Here is a 24,738-nt window from a genome sequence, read left to right as displayed (position 1 = left end):
CTATTACATGCTACACATGTATGGGCAGGTGAAAAGTTCTCTAACGGTTTTCCTACTAAGTTGTCCCCTTGTATGTCTGATAAAAGACGACCATGTTTAATGTACATAGGAACGTATTTGGGCTATATAAAAGCACAATGCAGTCACTGACACTAACCTTTTTGGAGAAAATGTTTTGCAGAGAAAAGCAGAGCGTTGCAGCCAATGCACTGATCAGACCCCACATATCAAAGGAGATCTCTGTGATCGTGGCCAGGAGGACGCCTCCTATGATCGGAATCAGGGACACGTACACCTATAAAAAGCAGCAGGACATGTTAGGTGAACCATAGATCTTATATGTTGACAGACTGATTAAACAGCATGGAGTAATGCAGCGCCCAGCCGACACTCACCTTAGTAGTCTGTTTTTCCTTCATAATTATCCTTGAAAGAAGCACCACCCATATTGGCATAGTGGCCTTTACTAAAACGCAAAAATAATGGCATTGAAATCACTAAATACAAAGACTCCACACCAAAGTCCTATCTGTTTATGGTCAATAGCACGACCAGAGGTTTAACAGTTACAGCAAAATCAGTTTTATAATGAAGTTCTACCATTTTTCAAAATATATCCTGTATAAGGCCTCATGCACACGACCGTATTTTTTCCCACCCGTAAATACTGGCGTAAATACGGGTCCGGTGTCACACGTATTCCACCCGTTTTGCACCAGTATTTACGAACCCGTGCCCGTAATTATTGGACCGGTGTCACCCGTATTCCACCCGTATTTACGGGCACGTTTTTGGCGGCAAAATAGCACTGCACTAATCGGCAGCCCCTTCTCTCTATCAGTGCAGGATAGAGAGAAGGGACAGCCTTTTCTGTAATAAAAGTTAAAGAAATTCATACTTACCCGGCCGTTGTCTTGGTGACGCGTCCCTCTCTTCACATCCAGCCCGACATCCCTGGATGACGCGGCAGTCCATGTGACTGCTGCAGCCTGTGATTGACCTGTGATTGGCTGCAGCGGTCACATGGCCTGAAACGTCATCCAGGACGTCGGGCCGGATGTCGAGAGGGACGCGTCACCAAGGCAACGGGCGGGAGACCGGACTGGAGGAAGCAGGAAGTTGTCGGTAAGTATGAACGTCTTTTATTTTTTACAGGTTTATACTGATCGGTAGTCACTGTCCAGGGTGCTGAAAGAGTTACTGCCGATCAGTTAACTCTTTCAGCTCCCTGGACAGTGACTATTTACTGACGGCAGAAGTCATCTCTGTCTAAGTGTCATACTGTCAAAGTGTCCTGGCAGTTATACATGGCACAGATCTAACATCCATCTCTCTTCTCTTCATACAGGTATATAATCCATTTCATTCCTGCATGAACCTCATCCCTGCTGTAGCTGCATTTCAAAAAGCTGAAACTTTTATTTTATGGTACTCTGCTTTCCTTTCTTCCTATATAGTCTAATGTTATCTCAAAGTTTTGTCAAAGTGTTTGATCGTCGTTAAGTTTTATGATCATCCAGACCTGCTAGTTTGTTTGTTTATCTCTGCATAGCTTTTCACCTCATGTGTCTAGTTGATTTGATTAATAGCTGAACGAGCTTAATTAGGCCTAGATCTGAGCATCTACTCCCCTATAAATTTAGATGTAGCATATGGGGAAGGCACTCGTGCAGGGGGGCACGACGGCAGAAGTCATCTCTGTCTAAGTGTCCTGGCAGTTATACATGGCAGTTGCATTACCAAACCAGACAAACTAGCCCACGCTCTCAATATTAATTTCTAACTATCTGTAAACAAACATGTTTGCCACCGCTCTCATCATTATAGCTGCTCTTGGTTTTCAATCCTATCGCCCATTTAAGACTTGCCCAAACACAGTCCGCATCAGTCCTTCTATCCTGGCCTCACCCATGTACAGCTCCCATTCACTATTCACTTTCCTCAGTCAACTTAACCCATCTCATCCCACTGCCCAACATAAAAAACGCTCTCATAAATCACAGAACCATCTGCTGTCTCTCTCCATTCTCCTGCTATTAGCTGCAGGGGACATCTCTCCCAACCCTGGGCCTCCCTTTTCTTCTGCCAAGCTCAACCACTTACCTGCCACACATAGAAACCCTGCAAATCTTCTTGCCATTCCTTGTAGGTCTTCTCCTGTCTCTTTTAACTGTGCTCTCTGGAACTCTCGGTCCGTGTGCAACAAACTCACCTTTATTCATGACTTATTCCTTTCTAACTCTCTCAACCTTCTGGCTCTTACAGAAACATGGCTACACCTGTCTGACACTGCTTCCCCTGCTGCTCTATCTTATGGTGGTCTCCAGTTCTCTCATGCCCCCAGACCTGAGAACAGGCAGGGTGGAGGAGTAGGTATACTTCTTTCCCCACACTGCACTTTCCAGGTCATTCCCCCGGTCCCCTCACTCACATTTCCCTCTTTTGAAGTCCACACTCTCAGACTCTTTCACCCTTTTCCCCTCCGAGTGGCAGTTGTCTACCGCCCACCGGGCTCACCCCGCCAATTCCTGGACCATTTTGCTGCCTGGCTTCCACAATTTCTATCCTCTGAAACACCCACTCTCATCATGGGTGACTTCAACATCCCCATTGATAACCCAATCTCCTCATCTGCCTCCCAGTTTCTATCTTTAACCTCGTCCCTCGGTCTGTCACAACTTACTAACTCTCCTACACATGAAGACGGGCATTCACTTGACCTGGTCTTCTTCCGGCTCTGCTCAGTTTCTGACTTTATTAACTCTCCTCTCCCACTTTCTGACCACAATCTTCTCTGCTTTACTATCAAATATTCTCTGCCTCCTCAGGTCATCCCTACGTATCAGACATACAGAAATCTACATGCCATTAACACTGTGAAATTCATAGACAGTCTACAGTCCTCATTGTCCCCTATCTCTTCCCTCTCCTGTCCCAATCTGGCTGCCAAACTTTATAACAACACTCTCAAAAATGCATTGGATGAAGCAGCCCCCACTACACTCCGAACCACCCGACAAAGACGACGACAACCCTGGCACACGCCTCAATCCCGCTTTCTTCAGCGGTGCTTGAGATGTGCCGAACGACTGTGGAGAAAATCGCATTTGGATGCAGATTTCCTCCATTACAAATTTATGCTCAAAACTTACAACTCGGCCCTTCACCGCGCCAAACAAGTCTACTTCACTTCTCTCATCTCCACACTATCTAATAATCCAAAACGCCTCTTTGATACTTTTCACTCCCTCCTTAGTCCTAAAGTGCAGACACCAATCACAGATCTCAGTGCTGAAGACCGGGCCAATTATTTTAAAGTTAAAATTGACAACATCCGACATATTATCTCCCAGTCCCCTAGTAACATCGATCCCCTTCCCCCCCACACTCCCTCTTCTTCACTCTCAGCATTTGACCCAATAACTGAAGAAGAAGTCTCGAGGCTCCTCTCTTCTTCTCGTCCTACTACCTGCCCTAGTGATCCTGTCCCCTCACACCTCCTCCAGTCCCTCTCCCCAGCTGTCACTAGTCACCTCACTAAAATATTTAACCTCTCTCTTTCCTCTGGTATCTTTCCCTCCGCTTTTAAACATGCCATTATAAACCCATTATTGAAAAAACCAACACTTGACCCATCCAGCGCTGCCAACTACCGACCAGTCTCTAATCTGCCCTTCATCTCCAAACTCCTGGAACGCTTGGTCTACTCTCGCCTTATCCGCTATCTCTCTGCTAACTCCATTCTTGACCCCTTACAATCTGGTTTCCGCACTCTACACTCCACAGAAACTGCCCTTACTAAAGTCTCAAATGATCTCTTGGCGGCTAAATCGGACGGTAAATCCTCTCTCCTTATTCTTTTGGATCTCTCTGCAGCCTTTGACACTGTAGACCACAAACTCCTACTTAACATGCTCCACTCTATTGGCCTCAAGGACGCGGCTCTCTCTTGGTTTTCCTCCTATCTCTCTGACCGCTCATTCAGTGTGTCATTTGCTGGTTCCACTTCTCCTCTTCCCCTTGATATCGGGGTTCCTCAGGGATCAGTCCTAGGTCCACTCCTCTTTTCTCTCTACACAGCTCCTATTGGACAAACCATCAGCAGATTTGGCTTCCAGTACCATCTCTACGCTGATGACACCCAATTATATACCTCTTCCCGTGACATCACCCCTGCTCTAATACAGAACACCAGTGATTGTCTGTCCGCTGTCTCTAACATCATGTCCTCTCTCTATCTGAAACTGAATCTTTCTAAAACTGAGCTCCTTGTGTTCCAACCATCTACTAACCTCCCTAAACCTGATGTCTCTATCTCTGTGTGTGGCACTACCATAACTCCTAAGCAGCACGCCCGCTGTCTCGGGGTTATTTTTGACTCAGATCTTTCCTTTACTCCTCACATACAATCACTTTCACGCTCCTGTCATTTTCACCTAAAAAACATCTCCAGAATCCGCTCTTTTCTTACGGAGGAAACTGCCAAAACTCTCATTGTTGCTCTGATTCACTCTCGTCTTGACTACTGTAACTCATTACTAGTCGGTCTTCCCCTCACTAAACTCTCCCCTCTCCAATCTATCCTCAATGCAGCAGCCAGGCTCATCTTTATGACCAACCGCTACACCAACGCCTCTAATCTGTGCCAGTCACTGCACTGGTTGCCCATCCCCTTCCGAATAAAATTCAAACTTATTACTCTCACCCACAAAGCTCTCCACAGTGCTGCACCTCCTTACATCTCCTCCCTCATCTCTGTCTACCACCCTACTCGGGCTCTACGTTCTGCCAACGACCTTAGATTAAAATCCTCCATAATCCGAACCTCCCACTACCGTCTCCAGGATTTCTCTCGTGCTGCACCCGTCCTCTGGAATGTGCTACCCCAGACAATCAGATTAATTCCCAATATCCACAGTTTTAAACGTGCCCTGAAAACACATCTATTTAGACAGGCCTATAAAATTCCCTAATCTGACTCCTTTTCATGGCCCTCCATTTAGATTAGTCATCAGAATAAGATTCCCTCACACTCCTTCTCTTCATGTCCGTCATACACGGATACTGGCTGGTGACCGGCTCATGCAGCTTTATGTTACCACCGCATGTGTATAAAAATGGCCGGACCATTGTACAGAACAAACACTATTACACTTTGTGTCTCCCTTATGTCCTCATAGATTGTAAGCTCTTGCGAGCAGGGTCCTCACTCCCCAGGTTTGAATTGTAAATGAACTTTGTCACTATGTAATGTCTGATATTGTTTTCATGTTCCCTCTACATTGTAAAGTGCTGCGTAATATGTTGGCGCTATATAAATAAAGATTATTATTATTATATTATTAGCAACGCTGCCGTAATGACGGGTGCACACATGTAGCCACCCGTCATTACGAGAGCTCCATAGACTTCTATGGACTGTCCGTGCCGTTATTACGGCCTGAAATAGGACATGTTCTATCTTTTTCAACGGCACGGGCACCTTCCCGTGAGAAAACGGGAAGGCACCCGTCGCCAATAGAAGTCTATGAGCCCGTTATTACGGGTCGTAATTACGACCCGTAATAACGGGAGTTTTTACGGTCGTGTGCATGAGGCCTAAGTCCTCAGTTTTCAAGATCTCTGCTTTCATGCATTCTATGGGAACCCTCATGTTTACTTTCAGGTCACGACCGCAGGTTATTATTGGAGCTATGCTCTGGGAGTGGGGGTGCTGCAGGCTGCTTACTATTTGTACCCCAACGGGAAAAATAAAAACAAAACCGTGCTCAGACTGCCAGAGTGAGAGCTCTCTTCATGTGTGGGGTACTTATCAAGTATGGACAAAATACTGTTTCCAAGAAAAAAATCTGAGAATGCTAAAAAATAAAAAAAACTCTTCATAGATACTAGAAAGCAAGGCAAAAAGTTTAGCATCAGTTACAAAGGCCTAGGCACATTGGCTTCCTGGCTCCTTCCATCCCTGGCCTCCATTACTCCATAGGTACTCAAACAGTAGATAAAAAGGAGATTGCCCAGAGTGGATAATCCTAATAAATCCACCTTTTAAGTTTATCACTTGAAACAAAAACACAAAGGCCTAGAAATATAAAGGATTGTACATATGTTGTTTACACACTGTAACAATGTAAGAGATGAATAGAAACAGTTTAGTAGTCAGAGACTAAAGTCAGCGTTAATGGAATTTACATAGAACATTTGCAAACCAAACAAAAAGATAAATTGGTTTAACATTTCAACCACGTCACTGGTACTTTCCTATCAAATGACTTGAATGGCTGTAATTGTTTTGTGAATTAAAGGAGTATTTCCACTACAGCCATGTATCTAGCACATACTGTGCATATGCCGGAATTGTTTTATCAGTGGGACCTCCACATGTCTCCAGAATAGAAGTCCCCTGACCCATCTAGTGAGATGGCTGCCAGTAGTAGTAGTAGCAGCGGTGTAGTAGCGTGACATTACGACCTTCTGTCGTGTGCATACAAGTCGCCATGTAGTTCTAGCCTAAGGGCTCGTTAAGACCAGCGCAACTCTAGTTTGTATGACGGCCGTTAAAACAGGCTCATGTACTTTAATGGGGCCATTCACATGACCGTTGTCCATTAAAAAAAAAAAGATCGGACATGTTCTATTCTACTGTAGGTCACACATCCCTCTATAGACTAGTCTATTGGGTGGGGGGGGGGGGGAAATCAGAGACAACGCTCTCACGCAGGTGCTCCTCAAATGTGAAAAGCGGCACTTTTTTTACATCCAACGTTAGCCTTACAGACATTACATACCATACCCTGAACAAAAGACCGAAAACATTAAAAAAAATTCAATCGTTTTATGCACTTCCTATACCGGACACTTTATTAATGTGTTATTTTGGCCTTCTGTAAAGCACCTTCACTATAAGGCATTGATTAAATGAAAAAAATATTTTCATATGTAAAAAGGTGTCTAAAGACCGACAAAACTTATACAGTTTCTAAAGTGCATGAGAGCCATCTGACTCTCACCAACGGTAGATGTCGAAGGAAAGAAGGATCAAGCCTCTGCCAAAAGGTATCTGGCTGTGGCTTATTTCCTTTTCCCCATTGAAATAAGGATGCCCGCTCAACCAAGTCAGCCGAAATAGCTGTTGGCCAAAACAAGCATTTAGTCAATAGTTATTCGATGTGTATGGCAGCCTAAGGGTATGTTCACACGCTTAACAAAAATCGTCTGAAAAATACGGAGCTTCTTTTCAGATGTTTTTTGAGACGTTTTTCATAGTGTTCAATGGAAAATCAGCTCCAAAAAACACCTCAAGAAGTGACATGCTACTTCTTTTTACGCTCTGTCTTTTGACAGTGAAGCGTAAAATAAAGGCTCGTGGGAACAGAACATCGTAATTCCCATTGAAAGAAATGGGCAGATGTTTGTAGGCGTATTAGGGGCGTTTTGTTCAGGCGTAATTCGAGGCGTAAAACGCCCGAATTACGTCTGAAACCACTGCATGTGAACATACCCTAAGGGTTAAGTTCACATTTAAAGTAAATATTGCGGATTTTCCGCAACGGCATTTGTTGCGGAAAATCCACAGCATGATACAGTAGCAGCAGAGTAGATGCGATTTTAAGAAGTCTCATCCACATGCTACGTAAAATGATCAGCAGAAAAAAAACAAAAACTCATATTTACCTGCAATGCGTTTTTTAATCTGCAGTAGGGCTGGGCGAGTTTGCCAAAAAATAAAATCTCGATTTTTTTTTCAACGCTTTGGGCGATTTTCGATTTGAATCTCAATTTTCAGATTTTTTTACTGTTTATTTAAAAGTAATACCAAGAGATACTTTAACCCCTTCAGTACCAGACCCATTTTTTCAAATCTGACACGTGTCACTTTATGTGGTAATAACTTGGGAATGCTTTTACCTATCCAAGCGATTCTGAGACTGTTTTCTCGTGACACATTGGACTTTATGATAGTGGAAAAGTTTGGTCGATAAATTCAATTTAGTGAAAAGAAATGCTAATTTTTGCAATTTATCAATTGTAATGTATCTTCTTGTAAGACAGGCAGTTATACCACACAAAATTGTTGCTAATTACTATCCCCCATATGTCTACTTTAGATTGGCATCATTTTATTTTTCTAGGATATTACAAGGCTTAGAACTTCAGCAGAAATTACGTTACGAGGCTTATTACTTTAGCATCAATTTCTCACATTTTCAAGAAAATGTCAAAAGGCTATTTTTACAGGGGCCAGTTCAGTTGTGAAGCGGCTTTTAGGGCCTTATATATTAGTAACTACCAATGAGTCATTTTAAAAACTTCACCCCTCAAAGTATTCAAAACAGCATTTAAAAAGTTTCTTAACCCTTTAGACGATTCACAAGAATTAAAGCAATATAGGTATGACATTTTCAAAATTTCCTTTTTTTTTTTGCAGAAATTCATTTTTAATCTATTTTTTTTGTAACACAGAAAGTTTTACCAGAGAAATGCAACTCAATATTTATTGCCCAGATTCTGCAGTTTTTAGAAAATATCCCACATGTGGCCCTAGTGTGCTACTGGACTGAAACACAAGCCTCAGACGCAGAGGAGCACCTAGGAGGATCTTGGGGCCTCCTTTTTATTAGAAAATATTTTAGGCACCATGTGATGTTTGAATGACTCTTGCGGTGCCAAAACAGTGGAAATCCCCCAAAAGTTACCCCATTTTGGAAACTACACACCTTGAGGAAATTATCTAGGGGTACAGTGAGCATTTTGACCGCACTGGTTTTTTTACAGAAATTATTGGAAATAGGCCGTGAAAATAAAAATCTACATTCTTTCAAAGAAAATGTGGGTTTAGCTAATTTTTTCTCATTTCCACAAGGACTAAAGGAGAAAAAGCACCACAAAATTTGTAAAGCAATTTCTCCCGAGTAAAACAATACCCCACATGTGGTCAAACGGCTGTTTTGACACACGGCAGGGCTTAGAAGGGAAAAAGAGCGCCATTTGGCTTTTGGAGATCACATTTAGGCCTCATGCACACAAACATATTTTTTTTCCTCCCGTAAATACAGGTCCTTTGCCACACGTATTCCACCCGTATTTACGGACACGTTTTCTCTGCACTAATCGGCAGCCCCTTCTCTCTATCAGTGCTGGAAAGGGAGAAGGGGCAGCACTTTCGGGCAGAGTTTCCGCAGCGATTGAAAGTAAAAGTTGATACGTACTGTTGTCTTGGGGACGCGTGCCTCTTTTGACATCCAGTCCGACCTCCCTGGATGACGCGGCAGTCCATGTGACAGCTGCAGCGGTCACATGGGATGAAAAGTCATCCCCGGAGGCCGGACTGGAGGAAGAAGCAGGTAAGTTAACTTTTAATACTATTAACTCCAGCTGTAGTCACTGTCCCGGGTGCTGAAAGAGTTACTGCCAATCAGTTAACTCTTTCAGCACCCTGGACAGTGACTATGCCTTGACGTCGCATAGCAACGCTCCTGTAATTACGGGTGCACACACGTAGCCACCCGTAATTACGGGAGCCCCATAGACTTCTATGGGCCTGCCCGTGCTGCAATTACGGCCTGAAAAAGGACATGTTCCATATTTTTCAACAATAAGACGTCGTTTTAGCTCAAAATTTTTAATTTGCTGAAGGTAAAAAAAAATAATAAAAAAAAAAGAACCAACATTTGTAAAGCAATTTCTCCCGAGTAAGGCAATACCCCACATGTGGTCATAAACTGTTTGGGCACACAGCAGGGCTCAGAAGGGAAGGAGCGCCATTTGCTTTTGGAGTACAGATTTTGCTGCATTTGCTTTCTGGGCGCTATGTCGCATTTGCAAAACCCCTGTGGGACCAAAACAGTGGATCCCCCCCCAGAATTTAACCCATTTTAGAAACTACACCCCTCAAGGTATTCACCTAGGGGAGTAGTGCGCATGTTAACCCCGCAGGTGTTTGGCAGAAATTAGTGTGCAATCGATGTTGCAGAGTGAAAATGTTTTTTTTTTCCATAGATATGCCAATATGTGGTGCCCAGCTTGTGCCACCAGAACAAGACAGCTCTCTATTATGCTGGGTTTCCCGGTTTTAGAATCATCCTACATGGGGCCCTAATCTTTTTCCAAGACTATCGACAGGGCTCAGGAGTGAAAGAGTACCATGTAAAATTAAGGCCTAATTTGGCGACTTACAAAGTATTGGTTCACAATTGCAGAGGCTCTGATGTGAAATAAAAGAAACCCCTGACAAGTGACCCCATTTTTGAAACGACACCCCTCAAGGCATTTATTAAGGGGTGTAGTGAGCATTTTCACCCAACAGGTCTTTTCCATAAATGATTGCGCTGCTGAAGGTGCAAAGTAAAAATTTAAAATTTTCCCTAGATATGCCAATTCAGTGGCAAATATGTCGTGCCCGGCTGTTGCCACTGGAAACACACCCCAAAAATTGTTAAATGGGTTCTCCCGGTATGGTGATGCCATATATGTGGAAGTAAACTGCTGTTTGGGCACACTGTAGGGCTCAGAAGGGAGGGAGCGCCATTTGGCTTATGGAGTGTGGATTTTGCTTGGTAGTAGTTTTGTTTGGAGTATTACTGGCGTTTCCGTTTATAATGTGGGGGCATATGTGAGCTGGGCAGAGTACATCAGGGGCATAGTCAGGTGGTATAATAAGGTAAAAAAAATAAAATAATCCATAGATGTGTGTTACGCTGTGCTCAATCCTTTCTGCACAGGCCGGTGTCGCACTGATAAATGTCCTTCCTTATCCCCCTTTTGGTCCACATTCCGCACCTTTGCAGTTTGGGGAATTTTGCTGGGAAGTGTTGTCCTGGTATAATACGGGCACCCTTGCTTCCAGCAGATATGTTTGGGTCCTCCCCTTCCTGGTTCCCTAATTTTAGTGCCTTGATAATTCACTTCTTGAAACAAAATAAGTGAAGGCTCCAATAAGTCAGGAAGGAAAAATATCCAGTTGTGCAGCCCGAGGGGAACATTTCTTCTATTTTTTCATAGACGTAGTGGTATGAGGGCTATTTTTCTGAGGGACGAGCTGTAGTTATCATTGGTACCATTTTGGGGTACATGCGACTTTTTATCCTTTTTTTTGGAAGACAAAATTACCAAAACAGCAATTATGGCAGTATTTTTTTGTTTGTTTTTACGGCGTTCACGGAGCGGGAAAAAATAATATTTTTTTAGTTCAGTTAGTTACTGTCGCAGCGATACCAAATATGTATGGTTTATTACTTTTTTCAATAATAAATTACTTGATAAAGGGAAAAAGGGGGCGATTGTGTTTTCTTTTATTTTTACACTTTTCGTTAGTCCCACTAGGGGACTTGAAGGTCCAACTGTTTGATTGATGATCTAATACATTGCGCTACCTATGTAGTACAATGTATTGGAACTGTCAGTTGTTCACTGACAGCAAGTCGATCCGGCTCCGCCTCCGGGCGGGGCATAAACGGCTTCCGTAATGGCAGACAGGAGGCCATGGTTAGGCCTCAAGTTGCTATAGTAGCAGTCGCCAGCCTTGCCATCGCATGGCAGGCTGCCGATTTGCTACAAACCGCTAAGATGCCATGATCGCAATGGATCGCTGCATAGAAGGGGTTAATGGCAGGAATCGGAGCTAGCTCCGGTTCCTGTCGATACAGCGGGGTGTCTGCTGTAACAAACAGCGGACACACACTGCTGATGACGCCGGCTCAGCTTCTGAGCCGGCGCCATCTTGTCGATGGTACTGGAAGCCTTTTGGGCCCCGCCACCGAGCGGGGCATAGGAGGCTTCCGTTGCTGACAGACCGGGAAGTATTGGGCCTCCGATCGCCTTTGCAGCCACCAGCAACCACGTTGCTGGTGTGCCGGTGGCTAAAAACTCCTCACATGCTGCTATCTCTATTGAACGCAGAATATGAGGGGTTAATCGGCTGGATCAGATGCTAGCTCCGGTCCTGGCCGATACCTCAGGGTGCCAGCTGTAACATATAGCGGTCACCCGGCGGTCATGGTGCGGGCTCAGCTCCTGAGCTAGCTCCATCTCCTTCACGTACAGTAACATGGAAATGTGTTAAGACACCAGTTTCCATCACGTAACTGTACGTGATTGGGCGGGAAGGGGTTAATAAATTTTCTTTATATAAATAACATATGGTTATAATTGTACGTAACTTCACAACTTTTAATCTCTGCAAATACTTTTTATCTGAAATACAATTATAAAAATGTATATCTAATTGATTATAACTTCTGTGTTCCCCGGCAGGGAACAGGTTAACAGAATCTATAATCAATGTGTTTGGAGTATTACTGGTGTTTCCGTATGACTGCGTGCACCAACATCCCTCTCTGCCGGTCTCTGACATTGCAGGCCTCCCCCATCCTTCTTGGTGAGAGCAGTGTAAATTGCAGCAGTAGATAACAGGGGGGGGTGGGGCTGGTGGTGGTGAGATCTGCAAGGGGGGGGGGGGGGTGTGTCCCTATATACTAGGAGTCCCTGCGAAACTGCTGTTCCGTACGGTATCATTTTGTTCAGTACAGAACAGTTCCTTGGGGAAGCAGGGACAAAACAGGGCGGACCAGGCGGCGGAGCTTCAATAATAATAATAAAAAATAAATAAAAAATCGTCCCAACAATTCTGTTAAAAAACTGAATCGTGATAGTCAATTAGGGCGAAATTAATTATATTAATCGCCCAGCCCTAATCCGTAGCATGTCAATTGTATTTGCGTAATCTCTGCTTTTTTGTTGCGGGTTTTCCCTAATCAATTCAATGGAGAGGTAAACCCTGCAACAAAAAGCAGATGTTGCGATTTTTGCAACGAAAAAGCCGCAATTGCGCTGCAAATTTTGAAACGCAAAAAATAAAATAGTCTTATACTTAGCCAGAATTCTGTGCTTCTTCGTCCAGGCTGGCTTCCTGGGATGACGTTTCATCCCATGCGACCGCTTCAGCCAATCACAGGCTGCAGCGGTCACATGGGATGCAAACCTTATCCCAGGGCTGCAGAACATCAGAGGGACGCATCACCATGGTAAGTATATCCATTTTTTTTTTCAGCGCAGGAATTCCGTAGCGTACATTCCGCCTGAAAAAACACCGCAATTTGGTGCAATGCACTGTACAAAGCATTCCATAGAGCAGTGACAGGACCGGTATAATGAATTTATCTAGTGCTTTATATTGGAGGACGTTTTTAAGTAACAAGGTCAGAATAAATGTACGGAATACAATGTACAGTCTTAAGCCTCAATCACATCTGCATTGGAGGCTCTGTATGGGGCCTCCATCGCAGATCTGGCCCGAGAATAGCAGACACAATCACGCGGCATGCTGCGCTATTGCTTCCAGTAAAACCACGGACACCCCAACGGAACCAAATCAGCTGTGCAATGGAACTGGGATTTAAAAAAAAAAAGTCAACTTGGGAGCCACATTGACCTCTCGTCTGGAACACTTGTAGCCAGAAGAGCAAACCAGAAAACCCCAAAAGTCTCATGGAACGGCTATAGAAGCAATGCCCTACACAATTGTGAGGAGTGGAAACTGGGAGCGGAAGGCGGTAAAGTGCATCAGGACTCATGTGCAACTGATACAACAACATAGCAAGGGACTCGATAGTTCTTGTTTGGCTCTCCGTCCATCTGACAGAGTAGGTGAACGGAAACGCCAAACGCTGATGTGAACAGGCCCTTAGTTCTATGTACTGAAAGGGATTGTGTAAGAACAGACTGGAAGCATATGTTTCATGAAAGGGAATCAGACACATGGCTTTACTGATTGTCAACAACGGCCTTATCTTCAGAAACCCAAGCACTTATTACTTCATAGGATATTTAAGTGAGTGTTCCAGGATGCCGACCTTATCACAATTGGTTACCTGAAACATTACGACTTAGCCTTCATTCACATCTGCGCTGTGACTCCGTTCATGGGCTCCGTCAGAGCTCTCAGTCAGGGGAACCCATGAACGGAACCCTGACTGAAGCAAATGAAACCATAGGTTTCCGTTTGCATCACCATTTATTTCAATGGTGACGGATCCGATGCAAATGGTTTCCGCTTGTCTCAGTTGTGCATGGGTTCCGCCGTTTTGATGGAATGAATAGCGCAGTCGACTACGGCATCGATTCCGTCAAAACGACGGAACCCTGGCACAACGGAGACAAACGGACACCATTTGCACCGGATTAGTCACCATTAAAAACAATGGTGATGCAAAAGGAAACCAAAGGTTTCCGTTTGTTTCAGTCAGGGCTCCGTTCATAAGTTTCCCTGACGGAAAGCGCAGACGGAAACCCTGAACGGAGCCCTGACACGGATGTGAACGAAGCCTTAGGGCCTGTTCACATCCGCGTTCGCTCTCCGTTCCGGGGTTCCGTCGGGTGAGCCCCGCAACGGAAAGTCAAACCACAGCTTACGTTTCAGTCAACATCGCTAATGGTTTCCGTTCGTCACCATTCCGGCAGGTTTCCGTTTTAACGACGGAATCAATAGCGGAGTCGACTGCGCTATTGATTCAGTCAGAAAACCGGAAACCTGCCGGAATGGTGACGAACGGAAAGCATTACCGATGTTTCCGTCACCATTGATATCAATGGTGACTGAAATGGAAGCTGTGGTTTCACTTTCACCTTCCGTTGCGGGGTTCAGTCACAATATCTATACTGTTGCAGGATCAGAGTTTGGCACTATGTACGTCTGCCCTAATTGTAATAAGCAGTACAAACGTCAGATTTACTCCAATTTACTAAAAAAAAAAAAAAAAGAAAGAAAACTTGACATGAAATGCAGGCTTTGCATTATGTGTAGCACTGTTTCTCCACCGCTCCGGTTGTCGCTCTGTTCGCAAAGATGTCATTAATAGCAACTATGGACATGGTCATCTGACGTGTCATCAGTATGGACTTCACATCAGCGCACAAAGGGATAACGGTAGTGGAATCGCTGAGTGCAAAGTTTGGTATTTTGAGCCCAAATTTCTGTCTTAGGCCTCATGAACACGACCGTAGTGTATCTGTATTTACGGATCCGCAAGAGAAAAAAAAGGATACAAATTACGTCATTAACATATCCCAACCCCTTGAACAGGTCACATGATTGCTGAGGCGCCATTTTCTTGGGGAATTCCCTGCCGCCACATAGAAATGCTTCTGCAATTACGGACGACTACGGATGCACATACGTAGCCGTCCACAATTTTGCACGTACCCATAGAATTCTATGGGCGCGTCAGTGCCGCAATTGCGGACAGGAATGGGACATGTTCTATATTTTGCAGATCATTTCTATGGCCCGGACGCACATCCGTTAATATACGGAAAAGGTGTCCGTGTCCTATAGAAGTGAATGGGTCTGCAGATTATACGTAATTATGGATAAAAACTACGGTCGTGTGCATGGGGCCTTAAAGGGGTTATCCGGGGACCAAAAATTGCATTGCAATAATATATTTATGTGAAACTAAGTAATTTATTAATATACTTTAAATTAAAACTTCTGTGCTAAACGGTGCAGTTCAAACCTCATGAATTATTCAGGAAGCGCTGGAGCTTCTCTAATAGTGACGCGCTCCGACACGTGACTGAGCTCTTGCATCATGTGCTGTTCGTGAACATGACCACAAGGGGCTGTCACATTGCCTATTGCTTGAGTCCCAAGCAGAGTATCTGCTAGAGCTCTGCCCAGGACTCAAGTCCTGCTCCCGACGTCCATATTTGGTCAATTCAGGGGTTTCCTATTGCTGGAGTCCCCAAGCAGAGCATCAGCTGATGCTCTGCCTGGGGACTCCACAACTTCTGCCCACATCACTCACTGTCCATATATGGACAACGACGTCAGCAGAACAGTACTGGAGTCCCCGAGCAAGGCATCAGCTGAAGCTCTGCTTGGCGACCCCACAACTTCTGCCCACGTCATTGTAACTGTCCATATATGGACGTCAATTTTTAATTAAAGTATATTAGTAAGTTACTTAGTTTCACATAAATATATTATTGCAATGTAATTTTTGGTCCCCGGATAACCCCTTTAAGGTTTGTTCACACGTGACAGATTTGTTGCAGTACTTTCTGCAACTGAAAAATTACTATTTTAGATGGATATCAAATCTGCCGCAGTCTCAGTAAATGGAGCAAGTGTTCAATAAATATGGCGCTACCTCTGCCACCGTTTTTCAGTTCGCTCTTATGACGCATTGATAAATCTGCATCTGTTTGTACGGTGTGAGTTTTCACAAGACTTTGCCTCCTTAACTAAACAAACCGCTTCAGGTCTGTTGTCAGTTTGTGAATAATGTACATCGACTCTGCCAACATTAGCTTGTAAGATATTATTTTTTCATTAAGTGCACTGTGGGAAATTTACCATTGACTTCCAGGTGGACAATTTTTTTTTATCAAAGCGGTTACATATACAGGCCTTCTCTCCGCTGGTAAATTTCTTTCACGTTCGGTACACGGAACCTGTATACGGTTCAGACGGGTCTGCATTACGAACCCATAGGAACGGTGTGTGCTGCAGTACGGTGCTTCAGTGAGAATACCTCTAAGACAATATGCAAAGTACTGTATGGGCCCACAGCTCAATGGGTACTGCATTACACCGAAGTACCACACAGATCCCGAATATGCTTGTGTGAATGAGCGCTTAGATCTATACCTGTCGGAATACCATAGACAGGACACAATTGTAAAACCTCTCAACTTCTTATACCCACTTCCCACCCAATACGGAGGCTGTATCATCTCAGGTATAAAACAACGCAGACGGAGATGTCCTTAGCAACCAATCGGATCACTGCTCAATTTCCAAACTGCAGCAGAAAAAAATAAAAGCTGAAATCTTATTGGTCGCTGAGGACTTTGTCAGCACTAGTTCTTATACGTTCCTAGGAACTCTAACTTTAGATCACTTTAACCAAGTTTATTAGAATGACCCGTCTAGTTACATTATGAGACAAAGGCGCAATGGGAAGGCAGATTAATGGGAAATTGTCAAGTCACACAGAAGCCCATTCCCAAGCCTGCCCCATCCCTTCCACTCGACTGGAGCCCCCCTATACTGACTGCCATTTGGAGCGGCTTGTCACTGGCAGCTCTATATTAGCAGGCGGACTACTCACCGGTATGTGCATAAGACACGGGCACTTTCCAGATGCTGAAATGCGCGGACACTGAGGCGAAGTACTTCCCGAAGGCCAGCGGGATTATGTACCAGCGATAGTATCGGGCGGGCAGTTGGGTGTGCGGGACTCCCCATGCACGGAGCATCGGGGGGAGGAAGCAGCAGATAGCCAGGATATGGAAGAGGGACACAGTCACTGGGTATGGGAAGCCGTTCAGGATGATCTTGTTCACCACGTTGCCACCTGAGCTCACTGAATACCAAAGAAGGCATAGCATGGCTATCCGGGCCCCATCTCGTACGTTACCAGGCGCCACTGGCCCGGCGCCCCCCACTCCGGACACCACCGCCATGACCCCGATCCTCCTCCTTCCCACGGGGAAGCCGCACACCAGACCGGGACACACACAGAACAGAGACGTGGAAGAGGAAACGTCAAGAGAATTGGTGGTGATAGGGCATTTTCACAATGACCTCATTTCCGCTGGGACGAGCCAGTTAATCGAGATCGTCATTTCCGGTCTAGTCTTTGCCTGCCTGGTTTGACGTTTGTTCTTGTTGGGGTTGACTATACCTATAAATTGTACATTTAGTGATCCTTTTGGTCAGCTGATACAGGATCTCAGGTAGAGAAACTACTGCAGGTAAACAATAGAAGAGGTTTCCGTAACAGCCAGTTACCAGCCATCTTTTTTTTATTCAGTACATGTTAGAAAATCGGAGAATTTACCCAATTGGTCTCTATATGCCAAATCAGGAATGGATCCCAGCGGATGGAAGGAGATTCTTCTTTGAGAAATATTTTCTTTATTCCTTCTGCTAGGATTTAACCCTGTTAGGCTTTGTTCACATCTGCGTTGGAGTATCCGTTAGGGGACTCCGTCGCAGATCCGGCAGGGATTACCGGAGATTACTATCGACAATACTGGTAAAATCACGGACACCCCGACTTAACCTATTAAAGTCAATGGGTTCCATCGGCCACCGGCAGCGTCCGTTTTGCAACAGAACCGTTGCTTCCATTATTCCCTTGTTCTGCTCCACTGATGGAGCAGAACAACAGACCGCACCGACGCAGGTGTGACTGAAGGCTTAGAAAACATCCTTGTTGATGTTTGATGTATAATCCTACATATACACCATGTGAGCGAACGTGTCCTCAGAGTGCCAGCAGAGGAGCAAACGAAAAACTTCTTTAGGAAAACGTTTTCGTTTTTTCTCACGGGTAGAAACTACTTCACAAGAAACACTAGCCACAAGTACAAATAACAAGGAATTTGTGTCCAGAAAGGTGGTGTGTGAAAAAAATGGGTCACAACCGATGTTTTTGTTTGTAGCCTGGATCAAGAAAAACATGCACTGATTTATTTTTTTTGCAACAAATTTGCCACATATAAACATACCCTTAGGCTGGTTTCAGACGAACATAATATGGGGGCATTAGGCCCCTATGTGAGCTTGAGTCCTAAGGCCTCATGCACACGACCGTAGCCATGTGCACGGCCGTGATTTTCAGGTCGGGCGGCAAATCACATGGCCGCCGCCATTATTTTCAATGAGCCCGGACCGCAGAAGACGGCCGTAATAAGGCATGTCCGTTCTTTCTGCGGTGCGGGCTCCCGGGCCATGCATGGACCGTAAAGACTACGGTCGTGTGCATGGCCCCATGGAAATGAATGGGGCCGCAATTCTCCCGTGGATTTTCGGGGGAATTGCGGCCGCAAAAGCACGTTCGTGTGCATGGGGCCTAAGACCCTGGTCAAGCCAAGATTTGCATAAATCTACTCTTCTGTAACTGACTTTAGAGTGTCAATTCTTATCTCAAATCTAACTAGACCTCTGTCTATAAATGCAAGGGATCACAGCTCACGCTGACCATTTCAGGGTATAGCTTGGGAGTGTGAGAGATGCGAAGTTCCACCACGGAGTGAATTTATACACCGCTAAAAACTCAGGCATGTTAAGTAATCTTTAGAAAGAGTTTGCCCATACCAAATGTTTTCTATTTTATATACTGCCCAATAAATTGGTATATTATACCAATATGTGTGTATGTTAGTGTTAGTTCAGACAATAGGGACAAGAAGCAGAAAGGTTAAAAAAAAACCCTGCCCACCTACATTCACCAGGATCAGCCAAAGTTCGCCGTAATGCGCTGCATGCATCACGGTGACGTGCTGGCTGCGTCGTAGTAATGAAAGTGAATGTGGCTGCATTGTGACCCAAAGGTTGCGGTGACAGCGACACGACCGTGGCAAAAAATCCATCAAGTTTAGATTTCCTACGACTGTCGCGGTCACTGCAACACGGCCGCATTTACTTTTATTCCTGCGATGCGACAAGTGCGACACTGCAAAGGAGGCAGCGCAACACCGAGATCATTAGCCATGGAACCTGTGTCTCGGCCAAAATTGGTGTGTCTCCCTAGCTTAAAGCTGGCCAAATACATTAGATAAAAGTCGTCCGAATCCACCGTGTTAGTCAAGATTGGCCGACAATCTTATGTGTGTGGGGGCTCCCAATTGCCCAGATTTCAACATGCTTGGTCCTTTGTTCCCGCGACAGATAAGCTACTGCCAGAAAGGGGTCTGGCAGCAGCTTCTTCCCCTCTCCCCATTGAAATAAAACTTGGCCAAGTATGCATTTTTATAGTGAAGACGGGTGATTTAGCGATCAGCCGAACATAGTTGTCTTACAGCCAGACACTGGATTGTGAAGAGAAGGGGGGGAAATGGCTGATCCGAAACACCTAGAAAAAAATTCTTTACTTCTCAGTTTTAATTGCAATATGAGGCAAAGATTGCTCTTACCTTTGACGATTCCTCCCAGTTTAGGGTTCCAATGGACAGGAAGGCTTACAGGAGAGCCCTCTAACTTACATTAGCTGTGCTCATTGTGGCTTCTACTTGCGTACCTAGATTTATGTTTATATCGAATGCCTTGTGAGAGTATTTACACCTCCATTGCTGTTTTTCCTGTTTTATTGCATTACAATCATGAATGAAAATTATTATTTTTTTTGGGGGGGGGAGGGTTATACCTTTTGATTTACACAATACGCCTACAAATTTGAAGGTGCAAAATATTTTTTTTACTGTGACACAAACAATACTTAAAGGGTTTTTCCTATTTGAGACATTTATGACATATCCACAGGATATGTCATAAATGTCAGATAGATGCCGGTCCCACTTCTGGGACCCGCACCTATCTCTAGAACAGGTCCCCCTAAACCCTGTTCAGCCGCTCTGTGTTGCGGCTGAATGAGGTGAATTCCGACCTTGCTGAACTATGCTGTTTCCGTAAGTCTCATAGAAGGGAAGGGTAGTTACGGAAACAGCGTAGCTCGCATGCTATGCCGCTTCCGTAACTGCCATTCACTACTATGGTAGTTACGAAAACAGCGTAACTCACGACCTGTTTACGTAACTCACGACCATATAACCTTTTTCTTGGTCGGAATTCACCTCATTCAGCCACAGAGCGGCTGAACGGAGTTTAGGGGGCCCCGTTCCGGAGATTGGTGCGGGTCCCAGAGGTGGGATCCGCATCTATCTGACATTTATTACATATCCTAGGGATATGTCATAAATGTCTCTCATGGGAAGACCCCTTTAAGACAAAGAACTTAAATGCAAATAAGTTTTTACCCCCAGAAACTCAATACTTTGTACAGCCACCTTTTGCTACAATTACAGATAAAAGTCTCTTGGGATGAATCTCTATTAGCCTACCACATCTAGACACTTCGATATTTGACGAAACTTACTGGCAAAACGGCTCTAACTCCTTTACGTTCGATGGGTTGCGTTGGTGTACGGCAGTCTTCAAGTCATGCCACAAATTCTCAATTGGATTGAGGTCTGGGCTTTGACTAGGCCTTTACAAGATACATTTTAAATCTCTGGTAGACAAACAAGTTTTGCTCAAGAATGTCCCTGTGTTTACTGACATCCATCTTTCCTTTAATCCTGACCAGTTTCCCAGTCCCTGCCAATGAAAAGCATCCCCACAGCATGATACCGCCACCACCATGGTTCTCTGTGGGAATGGTGTTCTCGGGTGATGGGAGTGTTGGGTTTGCGCCACACATAGCGTCTCCCATGAAGGCCAAAAAGTTCAATTGTAGTTTCATCTGACCACAGAACCTTCTTCCATGTGTTTGAGGAGTCTGCCACGTGCGGTTTTGGCTTTTCTCTAAACACTCCTTCCATAAAGCCTGACTCTGTGGAGTGTGTATGGATTATAGTGGTCCTATGAACAGATATTTCTCTCTATACTGTGGATCTTTGGAGATCCTTCAGTGTTAGTGTTGGTGTCTGTCACCTTGGGTTCGTGGACGGTATGGCAGCTGGCCAACAGGGCGCAGGTCACAGTCTATAGTTCGTATAGTGTACCTGTGGCAGCTCGGACAGTAGCAAGGTAGGCTCGGCTGGGACTAGGCAGCAGGTAGACGTCAGGCGTGGAGTAGCAGGAAAGGCATGGAATACAGCACAGCACGACTACAGCTCAGCACGGCACTTGACCAGGATAGCACAGGATAGAGGTACGGGGAACACTGGGAACTGGAAAACACTAGAAGACAATTTGCATAGACAAACTTTGGGTACGACAAACAATGCTCAGGCATGGGAGGAAGGGGCACAGCCCTTCTTATAGCCCAGTGTGCTCTGGGAGCAATCCGCTCAATCTCCCACCTGCGTGCGCTTTGGCTTCTTAAGTCTGGACTGAGCTCGCGAGCGCACCCTGGTGGTCACTGTGGAACAGGATGGCCGAATGTGCAGACATCTCTGGAGAGAAGGGCGTCGACTGGATGGAAGTTCGTGGTCAGCAATCACGGACATTACAGTATCCCCCCCTTTTACGCCCCCTCCTCTTGGGACCAGAACGAGAGAGAAACCTCTTAATGAGGGTAGGAGCATTGAGATTCTCTTCTGGACCAAACCCCTTTCAATCTACTAAATAAAAGGTTCTTCCTCTTACTTTTTTAGTGTCCAGGATCTCCTTAACCTCAAAGGTGTCTGAAGGACCGCTGAAGGCAACCGAAGGGCTAGGAGTCTTGGTATAGCGGTTCAGAAACACCGGCTTCAGGAGAGCGACATGGAAGAAGTTGGGGATCTTGAGGGTAGGAGGCAGCCAAAGCTTGTAGGCGACAAGGGTGTAGGATCTCGAAGGGTCAGAGGAACCTGGGAGCAAATTTGTATCATGGGACCCTTAGTCGGATATTCAGAGAGGACAGCCAGACCTTCGTGCCAGGGAGAAATTAAGGAGGTTCTCTTCTCCTTGTGTCAGCCTTCATGCGGTCGACTGCCAGTATGATGGAGGATCGAGTCTGCTGCCAGATCTGCAGGAAGTCTCTAAAAGCAGAGTCAGCCGCTGGTACCTTGGACCTATCGGGCACCGGGAGAGGAATTTGTGGGTGTTGGCCGTAGACCATGAAGAACGGTGTATTCCTTGTGGACTCGCTGGTGTGATTATTATATGAGAACTCAGCCCACGGAAGCAGCTGCACCCAGTCATCATGCTGCTTGGAGATGAAGTGGCGTAAGTAGTTCTCCAAGACCTAATTGATCCTCTCGATCTGACCATTGGACTGAGGAAAAGTCCAACTTCACACCGAGGAGCCCGCAGAGGGCTCTCCAGAACTTTGAGGTGAACTGAACCCCCCGATCAGACACAATATGCCGCGGCAAGCTGTGCAGGTGGAAGATGCGTTGGATGAAAAGTTTGGCCAGTTGAGGAGCAGACGGAAGACCGGTCAGCGGAACGAAGTGGGCTATCTTCGAAAATCGGTCCACCACCACCCAGACAGTACTGCATCCCACAGACGGAGGCAGGTCCGTAACAAAGTCCATAGCTATATGCTGCCAGGGAGCATCGGGCACAGGCAATGGCTGGAGCAGACCAGCAGGTCTGGAGTGAGCGACGTTGTTAGCTGCGCACACTGAGAATGAAGAAACAAAGTCCATAATGTCTTTGGGCAGCGTGGGCCACCAGAAATGACGAGCAATCAGGTCTCCGGTTTTACTGGTCCCCGCGTGACCTGCCAGTCTAGAGCAGTGTCCCCAGCGGAGGATTCTCCTGTCAGCCAGGCACACAAAGGTCCTCCCTGGAGGAATGTCCCCAACTTGCAGGGGGTTGACAGAGACAATGCAAGACGGGTCAATAATATTCTGTGGAATTTCCATGGTGTCCTCTGTCTCAAAAGATCTGGACAAGGCATCGGCCCTCACATTCTTGTCAGCCAGGCGATAATGGAGCTCAAACTGGAACCTGGTAAAGAACAACGACCATCTGGCCTGACGAGGATTCAGCCGTTGGGCCGTCTGGAGATAGGTGAGATTCTTGTGGTGCGTAAAAATTAGAGTGGGATGAGCTGCGCACTCCTCCAGAGCCAATTTGATGGCCAGTAACTCCCGATCCCCAATCGAGTAGTTGCGTTCTGCGGAAGAGAAGAGCTTAGAGAAATATCCACATACCATTGCCCTTAGAACCTCTCTGGAAGAGGAGTGTACCAGCACCAACAGAGGAGGCGTCCACCTCCAACGAGAACTGTAGAAACATCTGGATGATGATGGATAGAGGCTGACGTGAAGGCACTCTTCAGGCTATTGAATGCGGACTCTGCCTCAGGAGTCCACACCTTGGCGTTCATGCCCTTTTTGGTGAGGTTAGAGATTGGAGAAGTCAGTGAGGAGAAGTTTGGGGTGAACTGTCTGTAAAAATTGGCGAATCCCAGAAAGCGCTGTATGACCCTCAAGCCTTGCCAGTGAGGAGAGAGATGAAAGCGACCCTTGCGCCATCAGACGAAAATTCCCTTACATACAGGCTGAAGTGAATCTGGCACTGGTTCAAAAATCCACGACAGGTTCCTGCGTCTCCATCATAGCGGTCAGGAAGTGGCAAAGAAAAAACGGGTATCAACACTGCCAGGAGGTGTAGTAGGAGGAACGGCAGCTACTGCCTCCTGCCGACATGCCATAATGTTCAAAGCCTGGAGGAGTTGGTCCTGTCGAGACCGGAGGTCTAGCATATGCGTCCGCATCTCTTGTGACTTCATCTTGGTCTTGGATCGACCAGCGGGGTCCATGGCCTGTGCGTACTGTCACGTTGGGTTCGTGGACCCACTGGGACATACCGCCTTGACAGTATGGCAGCTGGCCAGCAGGGCGCAGGTCACAGTCTGTAGTTCGTATAGTGTACCTATGGCAGCTCGGACAGCAGCAAGGCAGGCTCGGCTGGGACTAGGCAGCAGGTAGACGTCAGGCGTGGAGTAGCAGGACAGGCGTAGAGTACAGCACAGCACGATTACAGCTTAGCACGGCACTTGACCAAGATAGCACGGGATACAGGATAAAGGTACGGGGAACAGTGGGAACGGGAAAACACTAGGAGACCATTTGCATAGACAAACTTTGGATACGACAAACAACGCTCAGGCATGGGAGGAAGGGGCACAGCCCTTCTTATAGCCCAGGGTGCTCTGGGAGCAATTATCTCAATCTCCCACCTGCGCTCGCTTTGGCTTCTTAAAGGGAATGTGTTGCCAGAAAAACATGTTTTGTTTTTTTTAATTAAACATTTAGTGTGTAGGTGATTAAACATTGTTCAAATTTTTTTTATTTTTT

The 24,738-nt window shown here is 45.6% G+C and overlaps 1 protein-coding gene across 1 annotated transcript in view; it reads right to left on the bottom strand.

Moving 5' to 3' along the window:
* The window catches only part of SLC35E1 (solute carrier family 35 member E1), a 28,219-nt gene extending 10,604 nt beyond the window's left edge, over nt 1–17,615 (bottom strand). The window contains exons 1-3 of the mRNA XM_075825330.1: nt 17,109–17,615; nt 396–466; nt 158–295 (exon numbers count right to left, since the gene is read on the bottom strand). Coding sequence (XP_075681445.1) covers nt 158–295; nt 396–466; nt 17,109–17,463 — 564 coding nt within the window. The 5' untranslated portion in view covers nt 17,464–17,615. The remainder of the gene's footprint in view (nt 1–157; nt 296–395; nt 467–17,108) is intronic.
* Nucleotides 17,616–24,738: the final 7,123 nt, after the last annotated feature.

The sequence above is a fragment of the Rhinoderma darwinii genome, chromosome 1 (genome assembly GCF_050947455.1).
Source record: "Rhinoderma darwinii isolate aRhiDar2 chromosome 1, aRhiDar2.hap1, whole genome shotgun sequence".
In the NCBI taxonomy this organism is placed as follows: Eukaryota; Metazoa; Chordata; class Amphibia; order Anura; family Rhinodermatidae; genus Rhinoderma; species Rhinoderma darwinii.
The sequence above is the reverse complement of the archived record's forward strand: the minus strand, read 5'-3'. Positions and strand labels throughout refer to the sequence as shown.